Source organism: Molossus molossus, unplaced genomic scaffold, assembly GCF_014108415.1.
Source record: "Molossus molossus isolate mMolMol1 unplaced genomic scaffold, mMolMol1.p scaffold_m16_p_17, whole genome shotgun sequence".
Lineage (NCBI taxonomy): Eukaryota > Metazoa > Chordata > Mammalia > Chiroptera > Molossidae > Molossus > Molossus molossus.
The window spans coordinates 3,784,486-3,804,071 of record NW_023425352.1 but is presented as its reverse complement, the minus strand read 5'-3'; the positions used below and the strand labels follow the sequence as shown (position 1 = coordinate 3,804,071).

The window sequence follows — 19,586 nt, the reverse complement described above, 5'->3', positions numbered from 1 at the left end:
TATTTCCGGGAAGAAAATATGACAGCAGGCTTGTCGTCCCCTTTTCCACTGGACAGTCACCAAGCGGGACGCTCACTTGGGGCTTTGCCGACACCTTTACTAACTACCGAGCTCCCGGCGTCGCCTGGGCTCAGTGGTGGAGCTGGGGTCAGGGCACGGGCACGCGCGGCACCAGGGTGCTCTCGGAGGGGTCGGAGGGGCCGGAGGGGCGGAGGGGCGGAGGGGCGGCCTCTCACCTTCCTTGAAGCATCTGCAGCAGCAGGTCCTCGTCGTTCACACTCACCGCCCGGTGGAAGTGCTCACTGCTCAGGGGCTCTCCTGCGGGAAGCGGGCGCGGAGCCTCACCCCGGAGCCTCACCCCGGAGCCGCAGGCCGTCCCGCCTCCCGCCCTCGCCCGCGTGGGTGTTCGAGTTCGCCTCCCACAAGGCACCCGGCTCCTGCAATGAGGGTGCCTCGCCTTGCCCACTCAGTGCCTTTTTCACGGGAAGGGGTCTTGTCTTCGTACATTAAGACAAGGACGTTTAGATTGTCCTAAAGGCTTGGGACATTTTCAAGTTATAAAAGTATTGCTTTGTGCCCGGCCGGTGTGGCTCAGGGGCTGAGCATTGACCCTGCACCAAGAGGTCACTGGTTCGATTCCCGGTCAGGGCACATGCCCAGGTTGTGGGCCCATCCCCAGTGGGGGGCGTGCAGGAGGCGGCCACTCGATGTTCTCTCATGGATGCTTCTCTCTCTCTCCCTCTCCCTTCCTCTCTCTCTGAAATCAATAAAGAAAAAAAAATTCTTTTTTAAGTACTGCTTGGCGAATGTTAAGTGCCATTTGAGAATAACCCTCTCGGATTTGGTGAGAGTTAACAAGTGCCTCTGACGCGCAGGGAAACGCGCCCGGTTGTCACGCAGGCTGGGTCCTCTTTGCCAGGGTCTCTGAACTACCTGAACAGCACGCGGTAAAGAGACCGATGGCGGCAACACTTGCAAAGTCTCAGCTCTCCCGGACGGTAGCGCTCACTGGCCTGTCCCCTGCAGCTGGCGGGGGTGGACAGGCCCCCACCCAGAGAGGTGGGACACGGGAGAAAGCCTGGCGGGGAGAGCCCGCGGGGGCAGGGCGGGAGGACAGAGCCCCAGGAACTGTGGGGGAGCAGAGGGAGGGGCCAGAGCGGGTCACCTTGGACAGGGGCCGGGACTCCTGGGGCAGAGCAGGGGCAGGAGGGGCCAGAGCGGGTCACCTTGGACAGGGGCCGGGACTCCTGGGGCAGAGCAGGGGCAGGAGGGGCCAGAGCGGGTCACCTTGGACAGGGGCCGGGACTCCTGGGGCAGAGCAGGGGCAGGAGGGGCCAGAGCGGGTCACCTTGGACAGGGGCCAGGACTCCTGGGGCAGAGCAGGGGCAGGTCGCAGTGTGAGAACGAGGGACGAGGGAAAGAAGCCGGCGCTGGGGCACGTGTGTCACATCTAATGCTTACGTAACTGCGACTGAGCTTAATGAAATAGTACAGGTCGGCGTCCAGCACGTGCCTGTCCACGAGGCGACAGCAAGGGGCCAGCGGCGGCCCATTCACACAACCCACCCTCCTCTTCTGCCCGAGGCGCCCCCCCCTTGGACTGCCTGCCTGAACCCAGAGACACTGAGTTTATACTCCCTGGTTTCAGTCCATCTCAAACGTCTCGCCCATTCATTCCACAGAATGTTTATCGAGTAACTTCTATGCCAAGTCTCGACATTGGGGGTGTCACAGAGCGAAGGAGACAAACACGTGTCTCTCCCTTGCCATGGACGTTGTGGGGCCCCCTTTCAGCCTGTTGTTATTCTAAACCCTAAAAGGAGACATCCACCCTGCATCCGCTTGTCCTTCGTCCCCAGCACTGCACCCCAGGCTGCCTCCTGGGGCTCAGCCCAGCGCTGAGCTGCCCTCGGACGCTCTGGCCTGCAGAGGTCAGCGGGTCCTGTCCCAGGTGAGAGCTAAAACTCCCAGTCCCGCTCCTTACGGAGGAAAGACCCTCGGACATCAGTCCCGGGCACAGAAGCCACATTCTCCGGGTTCCCTTGGGGGACTTGAGCTGGGCAAAGTATGAACTGGGGGGCGGGGGGCGGAGGAATGAAGGCATCGCTGTCAGAGTGACCTCTGACTGATAACCTTTCTCCTTTTTGGAAAAAAATTCACTGCAGCCATGTTAGAAATGTTTTGGAATAACAATTTTGTCTGCTAGAGCAAACCCTAAAGATTCCTTTGGCCACACTGCACTTCCTTCCCATCATTCCACGCATAGTTTTCGGCCAAAAGCTTTAAATAAAACATCGTGATGCGCTGTCGGAGGGCAATGCCCACGCGGCCCCTGGCCTTCCCAGGGGAACACACCCAGCCGGCGGGTTCCGCCAGGGGCCAGGGGGAGGGGCAGGGTTCTGCCCCCAGAAGACATTTGGTACGGTCTATGACATTTTTGGTTGTCACAGCTTAAGTACTGGTGCTGCTGGCATCTAACAGGCAGGCCAGGATGTCACCAAATGCCCTACAGTACACGACAGCCCACAACCAACCTCTGTCCACGGTCCCGAGGTGGAGAAACCCCGGGCCCAGGGAACACGGACGTAAAATGACCTGTATGCGCCCCACCCGTACTTCCATGGACAAAGCCCAGGAAACGTCCCCTTCCCTCGCCTCCCGGGAAGGAGGAGGGCAGAGGGTGGGGCCGTCCGGCCTCACCAACAGCGCCCTCCCGAGACTCTCAGCCTACAACGTGCACTGAAAATGCAAAGCAAGGATTCGCGTAGCATCCTCCGGAAGAACGTGGGAAGTTCATCTCTTTTCTACTACATGTTAAAATATGGTATCCTTGCCCTGGCCAGTTTGGCTCAGCGGTTACAGCATCGGCCTGCGGTCCAGAGAGACCCGGGTTCGGTTCCCGCTGAGGGCATGTACCTCGGTTGCAGTTTGTCCCCGGCCCTGGTTGGGTCGTGTGGGTGGCAGCCACTCAATGGGTCCCTTTCACGTCAATGTTTCTCTCTCTCTCTCTCTTCCTCTCTCTCCCTCCCACTCTGTCTGAACAAAAAATGGAAGAATGACCTCAGGTGAGGATAAAAAACAACAGAAACACGGACAAGCACGCACAGCATCCCAGCACGCGGGTGCGCCGACCACCACGAGCCCCTCGTCCGTGGACCCCAGCGTGCGGCTCTCCCGGGGCGGGGGCTCACTTGCACCCCCGCCAGGAAGCCCTGTGGCCGCGAGCACCAGGACATGGCTACGTTCACGCGTGCTCAGCAGCGGAGGGCCGTGCGCAGCCAGGAGCAGGGCCCGGATATGAGGGTTAATTTACGGAGACGACTGCCTGTCCCAGCTCCCGCGAGAGGTGGTCAGTGCTCTCGTCATTTATTCTGGGAACAAAGGGACATCTCCGGGAAGGGAGGGAGAGCGAGGGGCCTGTCCATCATTCCCGCCCCCGAGTCCCGGCGAGCAGCAGTGACTGTCCTCGGCCTGGGCTCCTGACCGCCTCGCGGCCCCTGGTGGGGCAGAGGCAGGAGCACACCAGGCCCCGGGCGGGCTGAGCAACCTCCGCGCTCACAGGGTTGGACGGGGACACAGGAGCGTTGGACGGGGACACGGGAGCGTTGGACGGGGACACGGGAGCGTTGGACGGGGACACGGGAGCGTTGGACGGGGACATGGGAGCGTTGGACGGGGACACGGGAGCATTGGGCAGGGACACGGGAGCATTGGACGGGGACACAGGAGAGAGGGGGCTCTGGCTGCAGAGCGGGGCGGGTCTTTCCCACTCCCTCTCGAGGCGAGAGGCGTGAAGAACCGAGAGGAAATTCCAGGGTGAGCCAAATGCTCCATCGCTCCCGCCCCCGGGCCCCTCGGGACTCTGTGGGCCGGGCCCGAAGGATGGCCATCAGCATGAGCGGCCGAATATGAAAAAGGCAGGCTTGGTCTTTTTCTAATGTTTACCCCAAGTGCTGCAAAGACAAATATTGAGCGAAGGCTGCCCGTGGGGAGGACACCCGCCAGGGCTCACCCGCGCTGCTAGGCTGCGTCAGGCAGGACCACACGGGGGACACCTCCTCCCAGGGGGGAGGGGCCAGTGTGGTCGTTGGGAGGCCATTGCTCAGGCCCTGGAAGCGGGTCATCTAGCTGAAGGTATCGCCACCAGACTGTGATGTGGTGATAACACCTTGCTTGGTGGAATCTAAGTCTCCATTAACAGCAGCGAATAGCCTGGCCGGTGTGGCTCAGTGGTTGAGCGTCGACCCTGCACCAAGAGGTCACCGATGCGATTCCCGGTCAGGGCACATGCCCAGGTGGCGGGCCCGATCCCCAGTGGGGGGCATGCAGGAGGTGGCCCATTGATGTTCTCTCTCATCCATGTTTCTCTCTCTCTCCTTCTCCCTTCTTGTCTCTCTCAAATCAATACAGAAAAAAATTTATAAAATAAAAGCCGTGCCTAAATGATGAGCTCATTGGAGAAGAGACTTGCCCATCAACAAGCAGCTGGGCCCGCCTGATTGACACGGCATGCCTCATGTAAGCCAGAGTCTCGTGCACTTCACCTGGGAAAGGGGGCCGAGCATCTCTTATTCAAACAAAGCACATGCTCTTGTGGTTCATTAGAGCACTTTCAAACCGGATGCAAATGCACAGGAGCATCTCGCATGTTTCGTGTGCACACTTTTAAGTCTTCGCTTAGCATGGCTGTCTTCGTAAGAGAGTCTGCATGGGGTGTGATCCAGGTACCGAGGGCTGAGGGAGCTGCACCGGGGGGCGGGGAGGAGCGCACACCTGACCCTCGCCAGCCAGGAGCCCCAGGTGAGCGTCACCGTGCGGTGACCTGACTGACTGTCTACAAAGCTCCGGCGGCCAGGTCAGCACCAGAAGCCGGGTCAGCGCCAGAAGCCAGGTCTCCACCACGCCCGGGTCCCTGCAGTAGGTCCTGTCTAATCGCCCAGGCAAGCCGTGGACCGCGGTGACAAACGCCCCACCACTGGACCAGTTAGGAGTGGCTGCCCTCGGACACCAGCCTGGCAAGGAGAAGGCCCGCCTGGCCTCACGCAGCCCTGCCAGCCGCGGGGCGGAGATGACTCTGCCTCCCCAGAGGGCTCGGAGCGCGCCCCGACTTCGATCAGCTCCAGCAGAAAAGCCGGGAGTCCCTCCCCACTTGGATGCGGTATTGAGGGCGGCAGGGGCTCCTGGGGCGCACCCTGGCTGCTCATCCCGGCTCCTCGGGGGCTCAGGTCCGCATACTCACGGGTGGTAGACACTGACACCGCCGGGCTGCACCCAGACTCCCCCGACGGGCTGGTGACCTTCAGACGGAATCGGTGCAGGGTCCGCGGCTCCAGTCCTTCCACGACGTGCTTGGTGGCGTATCCCCTAGACGGGGAGACACGCAGACACGAGGTGACTGAGCCAGTGTCCTTGGACGGTCATCTGGGGGTGCATTTTGCAAGCTGTCTGTTCCACGGCAGATCTGACATGGCTGGTGTCAGTCCCCCACACGAGACGGGGGGCCTCGGGCGCAGAGGGCAGGTCACGAGTGGCCCCTCCACGCTCCCCGGCACGCGCCTCTCTAAGCCGCAGTGCTACCCGGTCTACACGCAGCTAGCGCCAATGCCGTGCTCTGGAGGAACGGCCGTGTTTGCCCGCGATGTCAGTCCCCACTTCACAGAGGCCCATGCTTGGAAGATGAGCCAGGCCGGCTGGCCGGTTCGGCTCAGTGGTTGAAGCATCAGCCCTGGGACAAAGGGTTTGATTCCTGGTCGAGGGCAGGATCTGGGAGGCCGGCTCGATCCCCATTTGGGAGGCAACCAGTCAATTCTCTCACATTGATGTTCCTCTCTCTCTCTCCCCCTCCCGTCCATTCTATCCAAATATCAGTGGGGGGGGGGGGGTGGATATCCTCGGGCGAGGATTGACAGGAACAAAAACGAACAAAGAATAAAAGAAAGACAGGCGGTCCCACGGCCGTGAGTGGATTTCACGTGGGCCCCTGAGTGGGTGGCGAGGCTGGCAGACTCCTCCTGCGGGGGCGGGTCCTGAAGACAGATACAGGGCTGCTAGACCCCTGGGCCACGGAGAGCGTGGCTGGGAGTCCAGCAGCTCACAGGACACTAAGGCCGCGCCGCTCGGCTCTGCTCGTCTAGGGAACATCTGTGGGAAATGGGTGCTAAGCGCCTGCACAGCAGGACACTGGTTGGAGACAAGCCACGGGGCCCTCGTGTCTCCGGAAGGAAGGACCACGTCTACTCGGGGGAGCCCGAAAAGCGAGCACCGGGAACGCAGGTCGGCAGTCGGCCCGCCTGCTCCGCACACCCCGGGATCCCGCGGAGGTGCTGAGAGCTGACACTTCCTAGGCTATCAGATCCCCGAGAGCTCACAGAGGTGTGCGTGTGTCCCAGCGAATGGCTCAGCTTCCCTTCGCTGCCGAAAACCTTTACTGGCATCTGACTGAATTCCATGCATGTCCTTTCACTTTTCATGTCCAAACGTGTCTTTCCTTAGACCTCAGGCTTGCTGTGCGTGTGTGTGTGCACGTGTGTGTGCACGTGTGTGTATGCGTGTGTGTGTGCGCGCGTGCGTGTGTGTGTGCATGTACATGTGTGTGCGCGCGCGTGTGCATGTGTGTGCGCACATGTGTGTGCACGTGCGTGTGTGCATGTGTGCGTGTGTATGTGCATGTGCACGCGCAAGCACGCACGTCCGTCTCTGTCCTCTGCCCGACGGCATGCAGCCCAGCCTGGTCCTCCCCTCAGAACACTCCCGCCCCGTCTCCGTGCTCACCACTGTCTTCTCCACCTTCTGTCTCTAATTGTCCTCGTTCTCAGTAGACTCTCCAGATGTCAGAATCGCACTTTGGGATTCACAACCAATTTTCGAGGATGTTTGTGTACCCCGTAAATATTTATGCATCAACTCCGCTCCATGCGGCTCAGCAAACACCGCGACCTGAGGCGCTGCGGACACAGCCTGGACCGGCTCGGCCGAGATGACCCGGCAGCAGGGAGCTGTCCCCACTTCTCGTGATGATGGCAAGAAGAGGGACGTGCGGACAGTGAGGACGTGAGGCGAGGTCAGGCTGAGGGCACGAGGCTGGAGTTGGCATCATCTCTGGCCAAAGCTGACCTGAAAGCACGGCCTTCCATCCGGCCAGGTGGGCGCGCTGCCACCTCACCGCCCATTGGACGGCCTCGCCCGCCTACTCCCAGGCCCCACTGGGAAGCAGTCTTTCCCCTGAGAAGCGGGCACGTGGCCCAGGTCAAGGTCAGCGAGCAGACCCTGCACCTGCTCTGCAGGGAGGAGACCCACTGGGACAGTCCGAGAGGACACAGGGGTCTTGGTGGTCCCAGCTCCCCGTCACCCCTCAGACAAGTCAGGCCCCAGCTGTGAGGAGAAAGAGAGGCAGACAGCCCAGAAGAGGGTCCTTTAGTGTGAGCTCCCAGGTGGAAAGGGAGAAATTGACTAGGGACTTCCATAACAGACAGACAGACATTCCCCAGGCAGACAAGGCAGGGGCAGAAAGCCCCCGGTAGTCTGAGAAAGAACCACTGGTTCAGAAGGACAGGGCATGGGGGGGAGTGGAGGGTCTAGGGTCAAAAGTGACAGTCTGGGGTGGGCCACCAGGCTGGGTGAGTCTGCGTGGACGCTGAGAGCAGCCTCAGCTAAACCTGAGACCTGGAGAACCATGCTTGAAAACTGGAGAAGATTTACAAAGACCCTCTCCCCTGAGTTTCTCTCCCTTGGTTCTTCATGCAAAATATAAAACTTTAAGCTGAAATGAAGTCCTGAATACTCAGTGATCTTTTTTTCACCTTGTGAGTTGCACCAAACCCTGAACGACCTCTTGTCGCAGGTCTCACTGGGCCCAGAAGGTGGAAGATGCCGTAGAAGGAGGCAGGGGATGCTGGAGAAGGCAGAGGATGCCAGAGAATGAGGAAGAGGATGCTGGAGAAGGAGGAAGAGGATGCTGGAGAAGGAGGAGGAGGATGCTGGAGAAGGAGGAGGAGGATGCCGGAGGAGGAGGCAGAGGATGCCAGAGAAGGAGGAGGAGGATGCCGGAGAAGGAGGAGGAGGATGCTGGAGAAGGATGCCGGAGAAGGAGGAGGAGGATGCCGGAGAAGGAGGAGGAGGATGCTGGAGGAGGAGGAGGAGGAGGGTGCTGGAGGAGGAGCAGGAGGATGCTGGAGAAGGATGCCGGAGAAGGAGGAGGAGGATGCCGGAGAAGGAGGAGAAGGATGCCGGAGAAGGAGGAGGAGGATGCCGGAGAAGGAGGAGAAGGATGCCGGAGAAGGAGGAGGAAGATGCCGGAGAAGGAGGAGGAGGATGCCGGAGAAGGAGGAGGAGGATGCCGGAGAAGGAGGAGGAGGATGTCGGAGAAGGAGGAGGAGGATGCCGGAGAAGGAGGAGGAGGATGCCGGAGGAGGATGCTGGAAGAGGAGCAGGAGGATGCTGGAGAAGGATGCTGGAGAAGGAGGAGGAGGATGCTGGAGAAGGAGAAGGAGGATGCTGGAGAAGGAGAAGGAGGATGCTGGAGAAGGATGCCGGAGAAGGAGGAGGAGGATGCTAGAGAAGGAGGAGGAGGATGCCGGAGAAGGAGGAGGAGGATGCCAGAGAAGGAGGAGGAGGATGCTGGAGAAGGATGCCGGAGAAGGAGGAGGAGGATGCCAGAGAAGGAGGAAGAGGATGCCAGAGAAGGAGGAGGAGGATGCCAGAGAAGGAGGAGGAGGATGCCGGAGAAGGAGGAGGAGGATGCTGGAGAAGGATGCCGGAGAAGGAGGAGGAGGATGCCGGAGAAGGAGGAGGAGGATGCCGGAGAAGGATGAGGAGGATGCTGGAGAAGGATGCCGGAGAAGGAGGAGGAGGATGCCGGAGAAGGAGGAGGAGGATGCCGGAGAAGGAGGAGGAGGATGCCGGAGAAGGAGGAGGAGGATGCCGGAGAAGGAGGAGGAGGATGCCGGAGAAGGAGGAGGAGGATGCCGGAGAAGGAGGAGGAGGATGCCGGAGAAGGAGGAGGAGGATGCTGGAGAAGGAGGAGGAGGATGCCGGAGAAGGAGGAGGAGGATGCCGGAGAAGGAGGAGGAGGATGCTGGAGAAGGATGCTGGAGAAGGAGGAGGAGGATGCTAGAGAAGGAGGAGGAGGATGCCAGAGAAGGAGGAGGAGGATGCCAGAGAAGGAGGAGGAGGATGCTGGAGAAGGATGCCGGAGGAGGAGGAGGAGGATGCTAGAGAAGGAGGAGGAGGAAGCTAGAGAAGGAGGAGGAGGATGCCGGAGAAGGAGGCGGAGGATGTGGAGAAGGAGGAGGAGGATGCCGGAGAAGGATGCCGGAGAAGGAGGAGGAGGATGCCGGAGGAGAAGGAGGAGGATGCTAGAGAAGGAGGAGGAGGATGCTGGAGAAGGATGCCGGAGAAGGAGGAGGAGGATGTGGAGAAGGAGGAGGAGGATGCCGGAGAAGGATGCCGGAGAAGGAGGAGGAGGATGCCGGAGGAGAAGGAGGAGGATGCTAGAGAAGGAGGAGGAGGATGCCGGAGAAGGATGCCGGAGAAGGAGGAGGAGGATGCCGGAGGAGAAGGAGGAGGATGCTAGAGAAGGAGGAGGAGGATGCTGGAGAAGGATGCCGGAGAAGGAGGAGGAGGATGCTGGAGAAGGATGTCGGAGGAGAAGGAGGCAGAGGATGCCAGAGAAAGATGAGGAGGATGCTGGAGAAGGAGGAGGAGGATGCTCAGGCAGTTCTGACCCACCTGTGACCTGCATCCCTACAGAGTATTCCCAGTCCTCTTCACCTAAACAAGTCGCTTGAGGTAGAGCATCAGTCAAGGTGACCTCCAACGACCCCTCCCACCCTGCAGGTACATGTCACTCCCACTGGAAGGGTCCCCTTCCTCCAATGGATGGGGTGTGGCCACATGATGCTGTGCAGTCCGGGGCCCAGGCTTTAAGATGCCTGGAAACTCCTACTTTTGCCCCCTTGGAAGGTCGCCTCGTGTGAAGGAGTCCATGTTCCCGCTGGGGGGAGAGGCCAGCAGGTGAGGCTCACTGCAGACACCAGACAGTGAAGGGAGGTGACACCCGGTCGACCGCCAGCTATCCCAGCCCACCCAGGAGAGGCATCGGACATGAGTGAGGCCATTTGGACCCTCCAGCCCCAAGGGAGCTGCTCCATCCAGGCCACGAGGAGTGGAGAGGCACCATCCCACCTGCTGAAGTGGGGGCGCCCACCCAAACCCAGGACTGCTTTGCCCCCGAATCTGGGCAGTGTGTGAGGCTGCAGTGATAACTCAGCCATCGGGGACCAACAGGAGAAACTACAAGAAAGGCAGTGAAGAAATAATACCAGCAGCCTGAGGAGAAACATCTGAATTAAGAAGCCAAGACACAGTGTTCAAATTAGATATAAACGCATTCACCATAAAAGTAACGGCTCCAGCCCTGGCTGGTTTGGCTCAGCGGTTAGAGCGTCGGCTTGCGGTCCAGAGAGACCCGGGTTCGGTTCCCGCTAAGGGCACGTACCTCGGTTGCAGTTTGTCCCCGGCCCCTGTTAGGGTCATGCGGGAGGCAACCAGTCGATGTGTCTCTCTCACATCAATGTTTCTCTCTTCCTCCCTCTGTCCCTACCGCTCTATCTGAAGATAAATGCAAAAAGAAATGTCCTCGGGTGAGGATAAAAAAGAAAAAGTAACAGCTCTAAAACGAAGATAAAAAATAATAACAGTAACCTCTAAACATTGGGGCACCAAGTCTCCCGAGTGGGGGCTGTCATTGCTCTGAGGGCAGCCCCGTGCCCGCAGGCCCCCGAACCCCAGACACTGGCCCTCAGCAGTGTGTGCCGTGGGAAGAGGTCCGTGCGCGCTCCCTGAGACCGTCACCCCCAAGGCTCCGTGGAAGTCAAAGCCAGATGTCAAGGACTTGGCGTAGTTTTAGACCAAAATAAAATCCAACATTGCTCAGTGTCACAAGATCACCCTGAAGCAAACAAGATCACCCAGAAAGGGGACACAGACGTTACTGAACACATTTGTGGGAGGCTGTAGGTTCCCACAACATGGGTGCCCCATGGAGACAACCGGGCACCGCACGGGACACAATGGCCCATGAGGGCACCCCACCGTGATGCCAGCAGACTCGCGGGGACCCCTGATCACAGTGTGGACACAGATGGGAGCCCTGGAGAGTACAGCGTGCCCTGCCCAGGCGGCACAGGGAATGGAGGAGCCTTTGTTTCCACAACAGAGGGACACACCCGGTTCAGTAAAGCACGTCCTTCCTGTGATCCGTCAGCAAGCACGTTTTCGCTCCAAGAACCGGGCAAACACGAAGCCTAAGACACTAAGCGCTGGGGTGTCTGAGGACAGCCCCCAGCCTGCTCTCTGTGCTCCCGCCCCCGGCACTCAGTGCAGGCTCCTGAACCCCCCTCCAGCCCCCCACCCCCACAGCCCTCAGTGCAGGCTCCTGAACCCCCTCTCCAGGCCCCTGCCCACCCAGTCTCCCCCAGCCCTCAGTGCAGGCTCCTGAACCCTCTCTCCAGCCCCCAGCCCCCCAGCCCTCAGTGCAGGCTCCTGAACCCCCTCTCCAGCCCCCCACCCCCACCAGTCTCCCCCAGCCCTTAGCGCAGGCTCCTGAACCCCCTCTCCAGCCCCCCACCCCCACCAGTCTCCCCCAGCCCTCAGTGCAGGCTCCTGACCCCTTCTCCAGCCCCTACCCCCACCAGTCTCCCCCAGCCCTCAGTGCAGGCTCCTGAAACCCCTCTCCAGCCCCCCCACCCCCACCAGTCTCCCCCAGCCCTCAGTGCAGGCTCCTGAACCCCTCTCCAGCACCCCGCCCCCACCAGTCTCCCCCAGCCCTCAGTGCAGGCTCCTGAACCCCCTCTCCAGCCCCCCACCCCCACCAGTCTCCCCCAGCCCTCAGTGCAGGCTCCTGAACCCCTCTCCAGCACCCCGCCCCCACCAGTCTCCCCCAGCCCTCAGTGCAGGCTCCTGAACCCCCTCTCCAGCCCCCACCCCCACCAGTCTCCCCCAGCCCTCAGTGCAGGCTCCTGACCCCTTCTCCAGCCCCCACCCCCACCAGTCTCCCCCAGCCCTCAGTGCAGGCTCCTGAACCCCCTCTCCAGCCCCCCACCCCCACCAGTCTCCCCCAGCCCTCAGTGCAGGCTCCTGACCCCTTCTCCAGCCCCCACCCCCACCAGTCTCCCCCAGCCCTCAGTGCAGGCTCCTGAAACCCCTCTCCAGCCCCCCACCCCCACCAGTCTCCCCCAGCCCTCAGTGCAGGCTCCTGAACCCCTCTCCAGCACCCCGCCCCCACCAGTCTCCCCCAGCCCTCAGTGCAGGCTCCTGACCCCTTCTCCAGCCCCCACCCCCACCAGTCTCCCCCAGCCCTCAGTGCAGGCTCCTGAACCCCCTCTCCAGCCCCCCCACCCCCACCAGTCTCCCCCAGCCCTCAGTGCAGGCTCCTGACCCCCTTCTCCAGCCCCCACCCCCACCAGTCTCCCCCAGCCCTCAGTGCAGGCTCCTGAACCCCCTCTCCAGCCCCCCACCCACCCGGTCTCCCCCAGCCCTCAGTGCAGGCTCCTGACCCCCCTCTCCAGCCCCCTGCCCCCACCAGTCCCCCCAGCTGCCCTCCGGGACTCCACTGGGATGTCCTCGCGTCCGCAGAGCTGCTGCACCTGCCATCCCCCCAGCTGTCCCTCTAGGTGCTCAGGCCCAAACCTCGGCGCCACCTGCGGAAGACAGGACACCTGTTCAGAGTACTGGCCACCCTCCCGGGAGTCTGCGTCCTTCCCGTGGAATGCAGACACGACGGATGACGCTCGGGGCGAGTCAGCAGAAGGGAAGTGTGTCATTCTGAGTAGACAGTTCAAGGAACACCGGACCACGCACCCATCCCCACTGCCCCAGTGACTGACAACGGTCGTGTGGAGGCCACTCCATCGGCCTGGGCCGTGGAGGGAAGACACGTGGAACGGAGCCGTGGCCCACACACGGGTGCCGTGTGCGGGAAAGAGCCACCGCCGTGCGGAAGTGATGCTTAATGCAGCAGACTCTGCTCACTTATTTGTCTCATCTCCCAGTTGCCTTCCTCATCCCGAGGGGAACTTTGTCTGTGTGTCCAGTGCTGTGTCCCCGGCATCCAGATCAGTGTCCGGCACCTAGAGGTTCCCGTTAGTACCGAGTGAGTGAATGAAACGCATGGCATGGGCACCAGTGGTCCTGGGAACATAGAGGGTCGGCCGTCGAGGCAGATCTGACTTGGGCAGAACAGAGGATGGGGTGGGGGACATCTGTCCAAACAGGGAAAACAGCCGGGCACGCGTGGAATGTGAAGGACGCTCACAGCGGGGGAGGAGTTCTCTTTGCGGGGCTGTGCTCAGAGTGAGCCTGAGAGGGGCAGGGCGTGGGCAGCTGCGGGGGGCGTGGGCAGCCGCGGGGGGCGTGGGCAGCTGCAGAGGGCGAGAGGTGTTGGTCCAGGAGCTGGGCCTTCACCCTTCGACCACTGGAGCCCCGCGGAAGACAGTTTAACAAAAGGAAGATTAGAAAGAAAGGTCATGTAGGGAGACAGGATAAAGGGATGAAAGAGCAGAAAAGAGGGAGGACACGCCGGACCATCAGCGATGTGCTGGGCAGCTGAGGGCCTGGGCCACACGAGGAGCGAGTCTGGACAAGGAGCGGCACCTGCGGGGACATGCCCCGTCCCAGGGGGGCGCCTGCGGGGACAAGCCCCGTCCACGGGGGGCCCGAGGGCTCGCAGAGGGAGCTCACAACTCCAGACGGGTGGTGAGAGGAGGGCCCGGACCCCAGGCTGTGGGTGGCTGACCCGAGCAGGCACTGACCAGTCAGAAGGAGGCTCTGAAATCGACCGTCCCGAGGTCAAATGTGCTAGACCATCGCTTTTGTAAAGAAAGGCCTTTGCTATTTTTAAGAGCCCTGGTGCAGTGATCAGGATTAACGCGGTCTCATCCTGCCATCTAGTGTCGGGGGGTGTGACCCGTCCTCTGGGCGAACTCCAGCACTTCCCAAGCGCGCTGGGCAGGCGCTGGGCGGGCGCTGGGGTCGGAAGCCTGGCCCAGCCCCAACGCCAGTCTCTCCAGGTGAGGCCGCTGCCTGGCCACCCTGCAGACAGCAGGTACCTGGGCTCCGGCAGCCTCACCTGCGGATGGGCGTGGCTGGATGGGCGTGGCCACGGCACCGGGTGCAGGGGAACGGGGAGGGAAATGACCTCTTCCTCCTTCCCATAGAAACACTTTTAGTGTCATCACTCCCACTTCTAGACGGAAACGAACGGGAATCACACGCGACGTGACGTGACTGGAATAACAGGTTCCAGCGCTCGGGCCAGGAATGCGTTCATGTGGCCACTACATTTCAGATCAATGCAGTTTCCTGTTCAGGAACGAAGAACTGCTCATCAACAAAGTAAAATACAAATAAAAATTTTTAAAAGCAGAGCCCTGCCCTGGCAGAGTGGGCTCAGCGGGTAGAGCATGGCCCTTGGGACCGACGGGCCGGGATTTGATTCCGGTCAAGGGCACGTGCCCGGGCTTCAGGTTTGATCCCCGTCCCAGTCAGGGTCGTGCAGGAGGCAGCCCATCCATGTGTCCCTCTCATAGCTGTTTCTCTCTCTCCCCCCCCCCTCCAGTCTCTCTAAAAACAAAAATTCAATGGAAAAATACCCTCCAGTGAGGAGGAACAAAAAATAAATTAAAAAGTCAAGAGCTGCCCACCAGGTCTCAGGGCGCCACCGTTCGGGAAGAGTCGGCGCCTTCGCACGAAATCACCCACCCGTGTGGGCACCGCCACGGCGCCAGCGTGAGAAAGGCCGGAAGGACGCGGGCGCCGTTCTCCCTGACCGCGCGGTGCCAGCGTCCTGGCCGGGACATGCAGTGCAGCTCCCGGAGTGCTGCCACGGGGGAGGGGGCTGGGGCCCTCCCTGCGCCATTTCCCACGGCCAGATGTGCGCCTACAACGATCAAGCAATTACAAGTTCCGTTTCAGACCATATTTGGACCCGTGTTGGGTATTCCTGAAACACAGAGTCGTTTTGCAACGAAGCTGCCGAAGGAGAGAAATAGGAGCTGGGCTGAGAGCTAAGAGAAATGACTTCTCAGTCGCCCCTGATGCATCCGCTTATTTGTCCACACAACAAGAGTTTGGGGCCCGCGGTGTACCCCGCTGTCCAGGCCCTGGGGCGAGAGTGCTGAGCAAGCAGGAATCTCACCTGCCTGTCGCTGCGTTTAGATCCTGGGGGGGGGGGGGCGGGGGGTGACAGCACATGAACAAGGTGAGATCACTCCGGCAGCGCTCAGGGTTACGACACATGTGCAACGAGGTCCCCGGGGGGACGGCTGCTTGCAAAGGCATTTGGAGGAGGGGATACTGATCCGATAGGAACCAGCCGTACAAAACCAGAAGGAAGGACAAGGCAGGAAGGCGCTGACGTGGGACCAGGGGGCCTGGCTGGGACAGAGAGGCAGCAGGTAGGCTGTGCGACATGAGGTCCGAGGTGGACAGGCTGTCCCGGGACCTCAGCCCTTGGCTGGGAACAGCCTGATGGGAAGGAACCTCATGGAACTTCATCAGCTGTCCTCTGCCTCTGCCTCTACACTTCGGGTGTTTTTAAACAGACGGTCAGGATGTTTCAGAAGCCTGGGGAGCCCCCAGAGGTCAGGGGGGTTAATTTCAGAGTTACTACCTAAGGCCATTTCCCAAAAAGCGTAATTCATAGGCAGCTGAATTACAGATGATGCTGACTCGCCCTTTTCTTTCATTTCAAACGGGGTCTTTCAGAGGCAACAGAAACCACCCAGCTCATCGGCAAAGCGAAGGAGGCGCTGAGCGGCCCCGCGGCACCTACGTGTAAACGGTCCCGTAGGTGTGTGTTCTGGGGTCTTCCTCTTCGATGGAGAACTGGGCCCACTGCTCCTGGGGTCCTCGCCGCGTCACCTCTTTTCCCGGGTCCCAGTGCAGCTCGATGCTGTGATGAGTCACCTTGCCCACCACGGGGGGCTGGGGCTTCGCGGTCTCTACAAAGGAAGGACACGGATTCCAGGACTCGGTTTCCTGAGGAAGAGACACCGCCGGCCGAGGGCGGCCCAGCTGCTTGGGGACAAACTGTTTCCCTGCACGTCAGGCCAGCGTGGGGCACCCCCACCCCACCCCCGTGACCTGCAGGACATCGGAGAAGCTTCAGTGACAGGACACGCAGAGGCTGCGGCCGTATTCGGAAATCAAATTCAATCTGCTTCCCCCGCCTCCCTCCAGGCCACGCTGACAGCGTCACCTCACACCTCCCTTTGCCTGACAGCTTTTTCTTCATTGACTTTTTTTTTTTTTTTTGAGAGAGAGAGAGAGAGAGGAAGAGGAAGAGATAGAAACATCGATGAGAGAGAACATTGATTGGCCACCTCCTGCATGTCCCCCACTGGGGATCGGGCCCACAACCTGGGTATGTGTCCTGACCGAGAATCGAACCAGTCACCTCTTGGTGCAGGGGTCGATGGTCAACCACGGAGCCACACCGGCTGGGGCTGATCAGCCTTTGAACAGCTACCACTGACTTCTCATCCACTGTGGGAAAGGGAACTAGAGAGCCGTGCTTATTGTTTTTAATTACGTATTAAATAATAGCCATGCAAGGCTCGGCGTGGGTGCTGAGAAGCACAGCGTGGGAGTCTAGCTCAGGCCACCTGACTGCGCCAAGCTCTTGAAGGTCTTTGGCTTTCGCGCGCGGGCCTGAGACCACACGCCGGTCAGCTTGCCGCGGAAGGTCCACCCCCAGGCTTGAAGTCTCCCATCATCTCTTAGGCTTCTGACACCCACTGTCTGCTGAGGTGTTCGCTAACATCTCAACAGGTGTTTGAGAAATGCTACATTGGGAGACGCCGTTCCAGACGGCTTTCCTCACCGTGGCCTCTGCCTTTCTCCTTGGCCTCATGCACAGTCAGCCAGTCTGTCTGTCTGTCTGTCTGTCTGTCTCTCCTTGGCCACCCCAACAGTTCTGGGTTATTGTCTCCAGCCTGGTGAGACCTGTGACACCTCTGCTTAGCTTTGTGCTGTTGACCATCTGCGCCTCATGCCCCAGTAACCTCAAACTTACTAGGTTAAAGATGGACCTTACTTTCCCTCCAAGTCAACCCCCTGCTGGCAGATCATCCTTCCCCCACCCCAGCCCACTCAGACCTCGGCTCCTGTTCTCTCTCCCGAGTTCCTTCCTCCTCTCCCACATCCATGGCCACGGCCTTGCTGAGTCTTGACGCCTTCCTGTAGGCAGATGGCTATGCAGCTTGAGCAAAGGACAAAATCTGCTCTGTGAGCCACCGTCACATGCACTGTGACCCGACACCGGCACGTCGGATGGGGAATGTTCCCAAGCTCGCTCTCCTCCACCCCCGCTCCGGCTGCGTGTCTTGCCTGTTGCTACAGTCCTGCCCCTGGAAACCCACCCTCTGAGCAGCATACGAGGTACAGCTCACCCGCACCTCCATCCGAATCCCCCGCAAGCACCCCGACACCACCCCGCACTCCGCATCTGTCAGGGAAGACAGACAGACACAGCGGGTATTTCATCTCTAACCAGAGAATCCTTAAGTTCACTGAAGTGTCCAGGAAAATTAGAAAACATTTTCGGCTGAAAGAAAATAACATCAACATGTCAAATCCTGCGCTTAGAGGGGAATTCACAGCACCGCATAATTACATCGGAGAAGAAGAGATCACGTCAATAATCAAAGCATCTGCTTGAAGTAGGGAAAGAAGAGCAGAATAAACCCCAACTTCAGCACCAGGAATGCTAACTACAAGAGACTAAACCAATAAGATTTAAAACAGAAAAACCGCCCTGGCCGGTTTGGCTCAGCAGTTAGAATGTTGGCCCACGGACCAGAGAGTCCGGGTTCGGTTTCTACTAAGGACACGTGCCTCGGTTGCAGTTTGTCCCCGGCCGTGGTTGGGGTCGTGTGGGTGGCGACCAGTCGACATCTCTCTCTCACATCGATGTTTCCCTCTCTCTCTTCCTCCCTCTCTCCCTCCTGCTCTGCAAGATAAATGCAAAAATGTCCTCGGGTGAGGATAAAAATAAAAATAAATAAATAAAACAGAAAAATTAATGAAACTCAAAGCTGGTTCTTTGGGGGGGGAGGGTAAATCTATAAAATGAATAAAGCTCCCGACTGACTGACCAAGAGAAAAGGCAGAAACCCAAGTTCAGGACCAGGAACGAAGACGGACCTCAGTACAGAGGAACCTCAGTACAGACCTCACAGACGCTGGAGACCTAGTGAGGGTTTCCACACAAACCCGACTGATCGAGGATGCCTATGGGAAACCACAGTATCACGCCAGAATATGCCTCTTTGACGTAAAAATCGTTTCGAGCTGAAGGTAGTTCGGTAGCAGCGAACACAGGAAGGGCTCCCTGCCTCCCCCCTTTTCTGCCTAAAGGCAGGACATAAATTCTTCCTTTACTGGAAACAGGCTCCTGTGGACCCAGAGATGGTCCCAGAGGAATCCGTAAACAAACTTATCTCACTGGCTTCCTCCTGTCGTTTTTCCTGTCCCTAGTTTGCTGCCCTTGGAAGCTGAAAACTCCCTTCCTTTCTCTGTCATTTCTCCACAAGCTCTGGACATTTAGAGACACCACATAAGCTATTCCAAGCGCCACTTGGAATTACTTTTTTTAATTTTTTTTATTTTAGAGAGAGGAAGGGAGAGGGAGAGAGAGACAGAAACATCGATGAGAGAGAACATCGATTGGCCACCTCCTGCACGCCCCCCACAGGGGATCGATCGGGCTCACAACCTGGGCATGTGCCCTGACCAGGAATCGAACCAGCGACCTCTTGGTGCAGGGTCGACGCTCAGCCCCTGAGCCACACCGGCCGGGCTGGAATTACTTTTCGTTGAGGTTTCTGTTCCAGGGTGACAACAGGGTTCATCATCTGGTTTTCTCTTGTTAATCTGACCCAAAGATGTGTCAGAAAAAGTGTGGCCTCTCCCACGCCGCCAAACTCAAGAAGAAGCAGAGACCTTGAATACCCCGTGTCGAAGAGCCGGCCCCGTGCAGCCGCTTTGGAGACAACCCGGCAGTTTCTTACGGAAAGCGAAACACAGACTGACCGTGTGGCCCGCAGTCCTGCTGCTCAGTATCCTCCTGGCGAGCGAAAGCCTGTGGTCACACACTGGTCTGCAAGTGAGTGTGAGATTCACGTGCTGGTTTGGCTCAGCGGTCAGAGCGTGGCCTTCGGACTGAAGGATCTCGGGTTCAATTCCCAGTCAAGTACCTGGGTTGCAGGTTCAATCCCCAAACCCAGTCAGGGGAGGCAACAAATTGATGTGTCTCTCTCACATAACTGTTTCTCTCTCTCTTCCCCCTCCCGTCCTTCAGGACGATGTGTTCCGTTTATCCCAGCAATGCCTGATTGATTGTAATGTAAAAAAAAATTAAGATCATCAATATGTTAGCAGATTAAAGGAGAAAGAAACAAATGATCAACTCAGATGCATAAAAGGTACTTGATAAAATTCAAAACCCATCCCTTGATTTAAAAAAAAAAAACAACAACAACTAAATAAATTACAAACAGAAGGGAACTTCCTTATTCTGAAAAAGGACA

The 19,586-nt window shown here is 59.1% G+C and overlaps 1 protein-coding gene across 1 annotated transcript in view; it reads right to left on the bottom strand.

Annotated features, from left to right (window-relative positions):
- Window positions 1-17,459, bottom strand: part of FANK1 (fibronectin type III and ankyrin repeat domains 1) — a 28,445-nt gene extending 10,986 nt beyond the window's left edge. Inside the window, exons 1-4 of the mRNA XM_036265906.1 lie at window positions 17,448-17,459; window positions 15,830-16,035; window positions 5,240-5,364; window positions 237-318 (exon numbers count right to left, since the gene is read on the bottom strand). Coding sequence (XP_036121799.1) covers window positions 237-318; window positions 5,240-5,364; window positions 15,830-16,035; window positions 17,448-17,459 — 425 coding nt within the window. The remainder of the gene's footprint in view (window positions 1-236; window positions 319-5,239; window positions 5,365-15,829; window positions 16,036-17,447) is intronic.
- Between the last annotated feature and the right edge of the window lie 2,127 nt (window positions 17,460-19,586).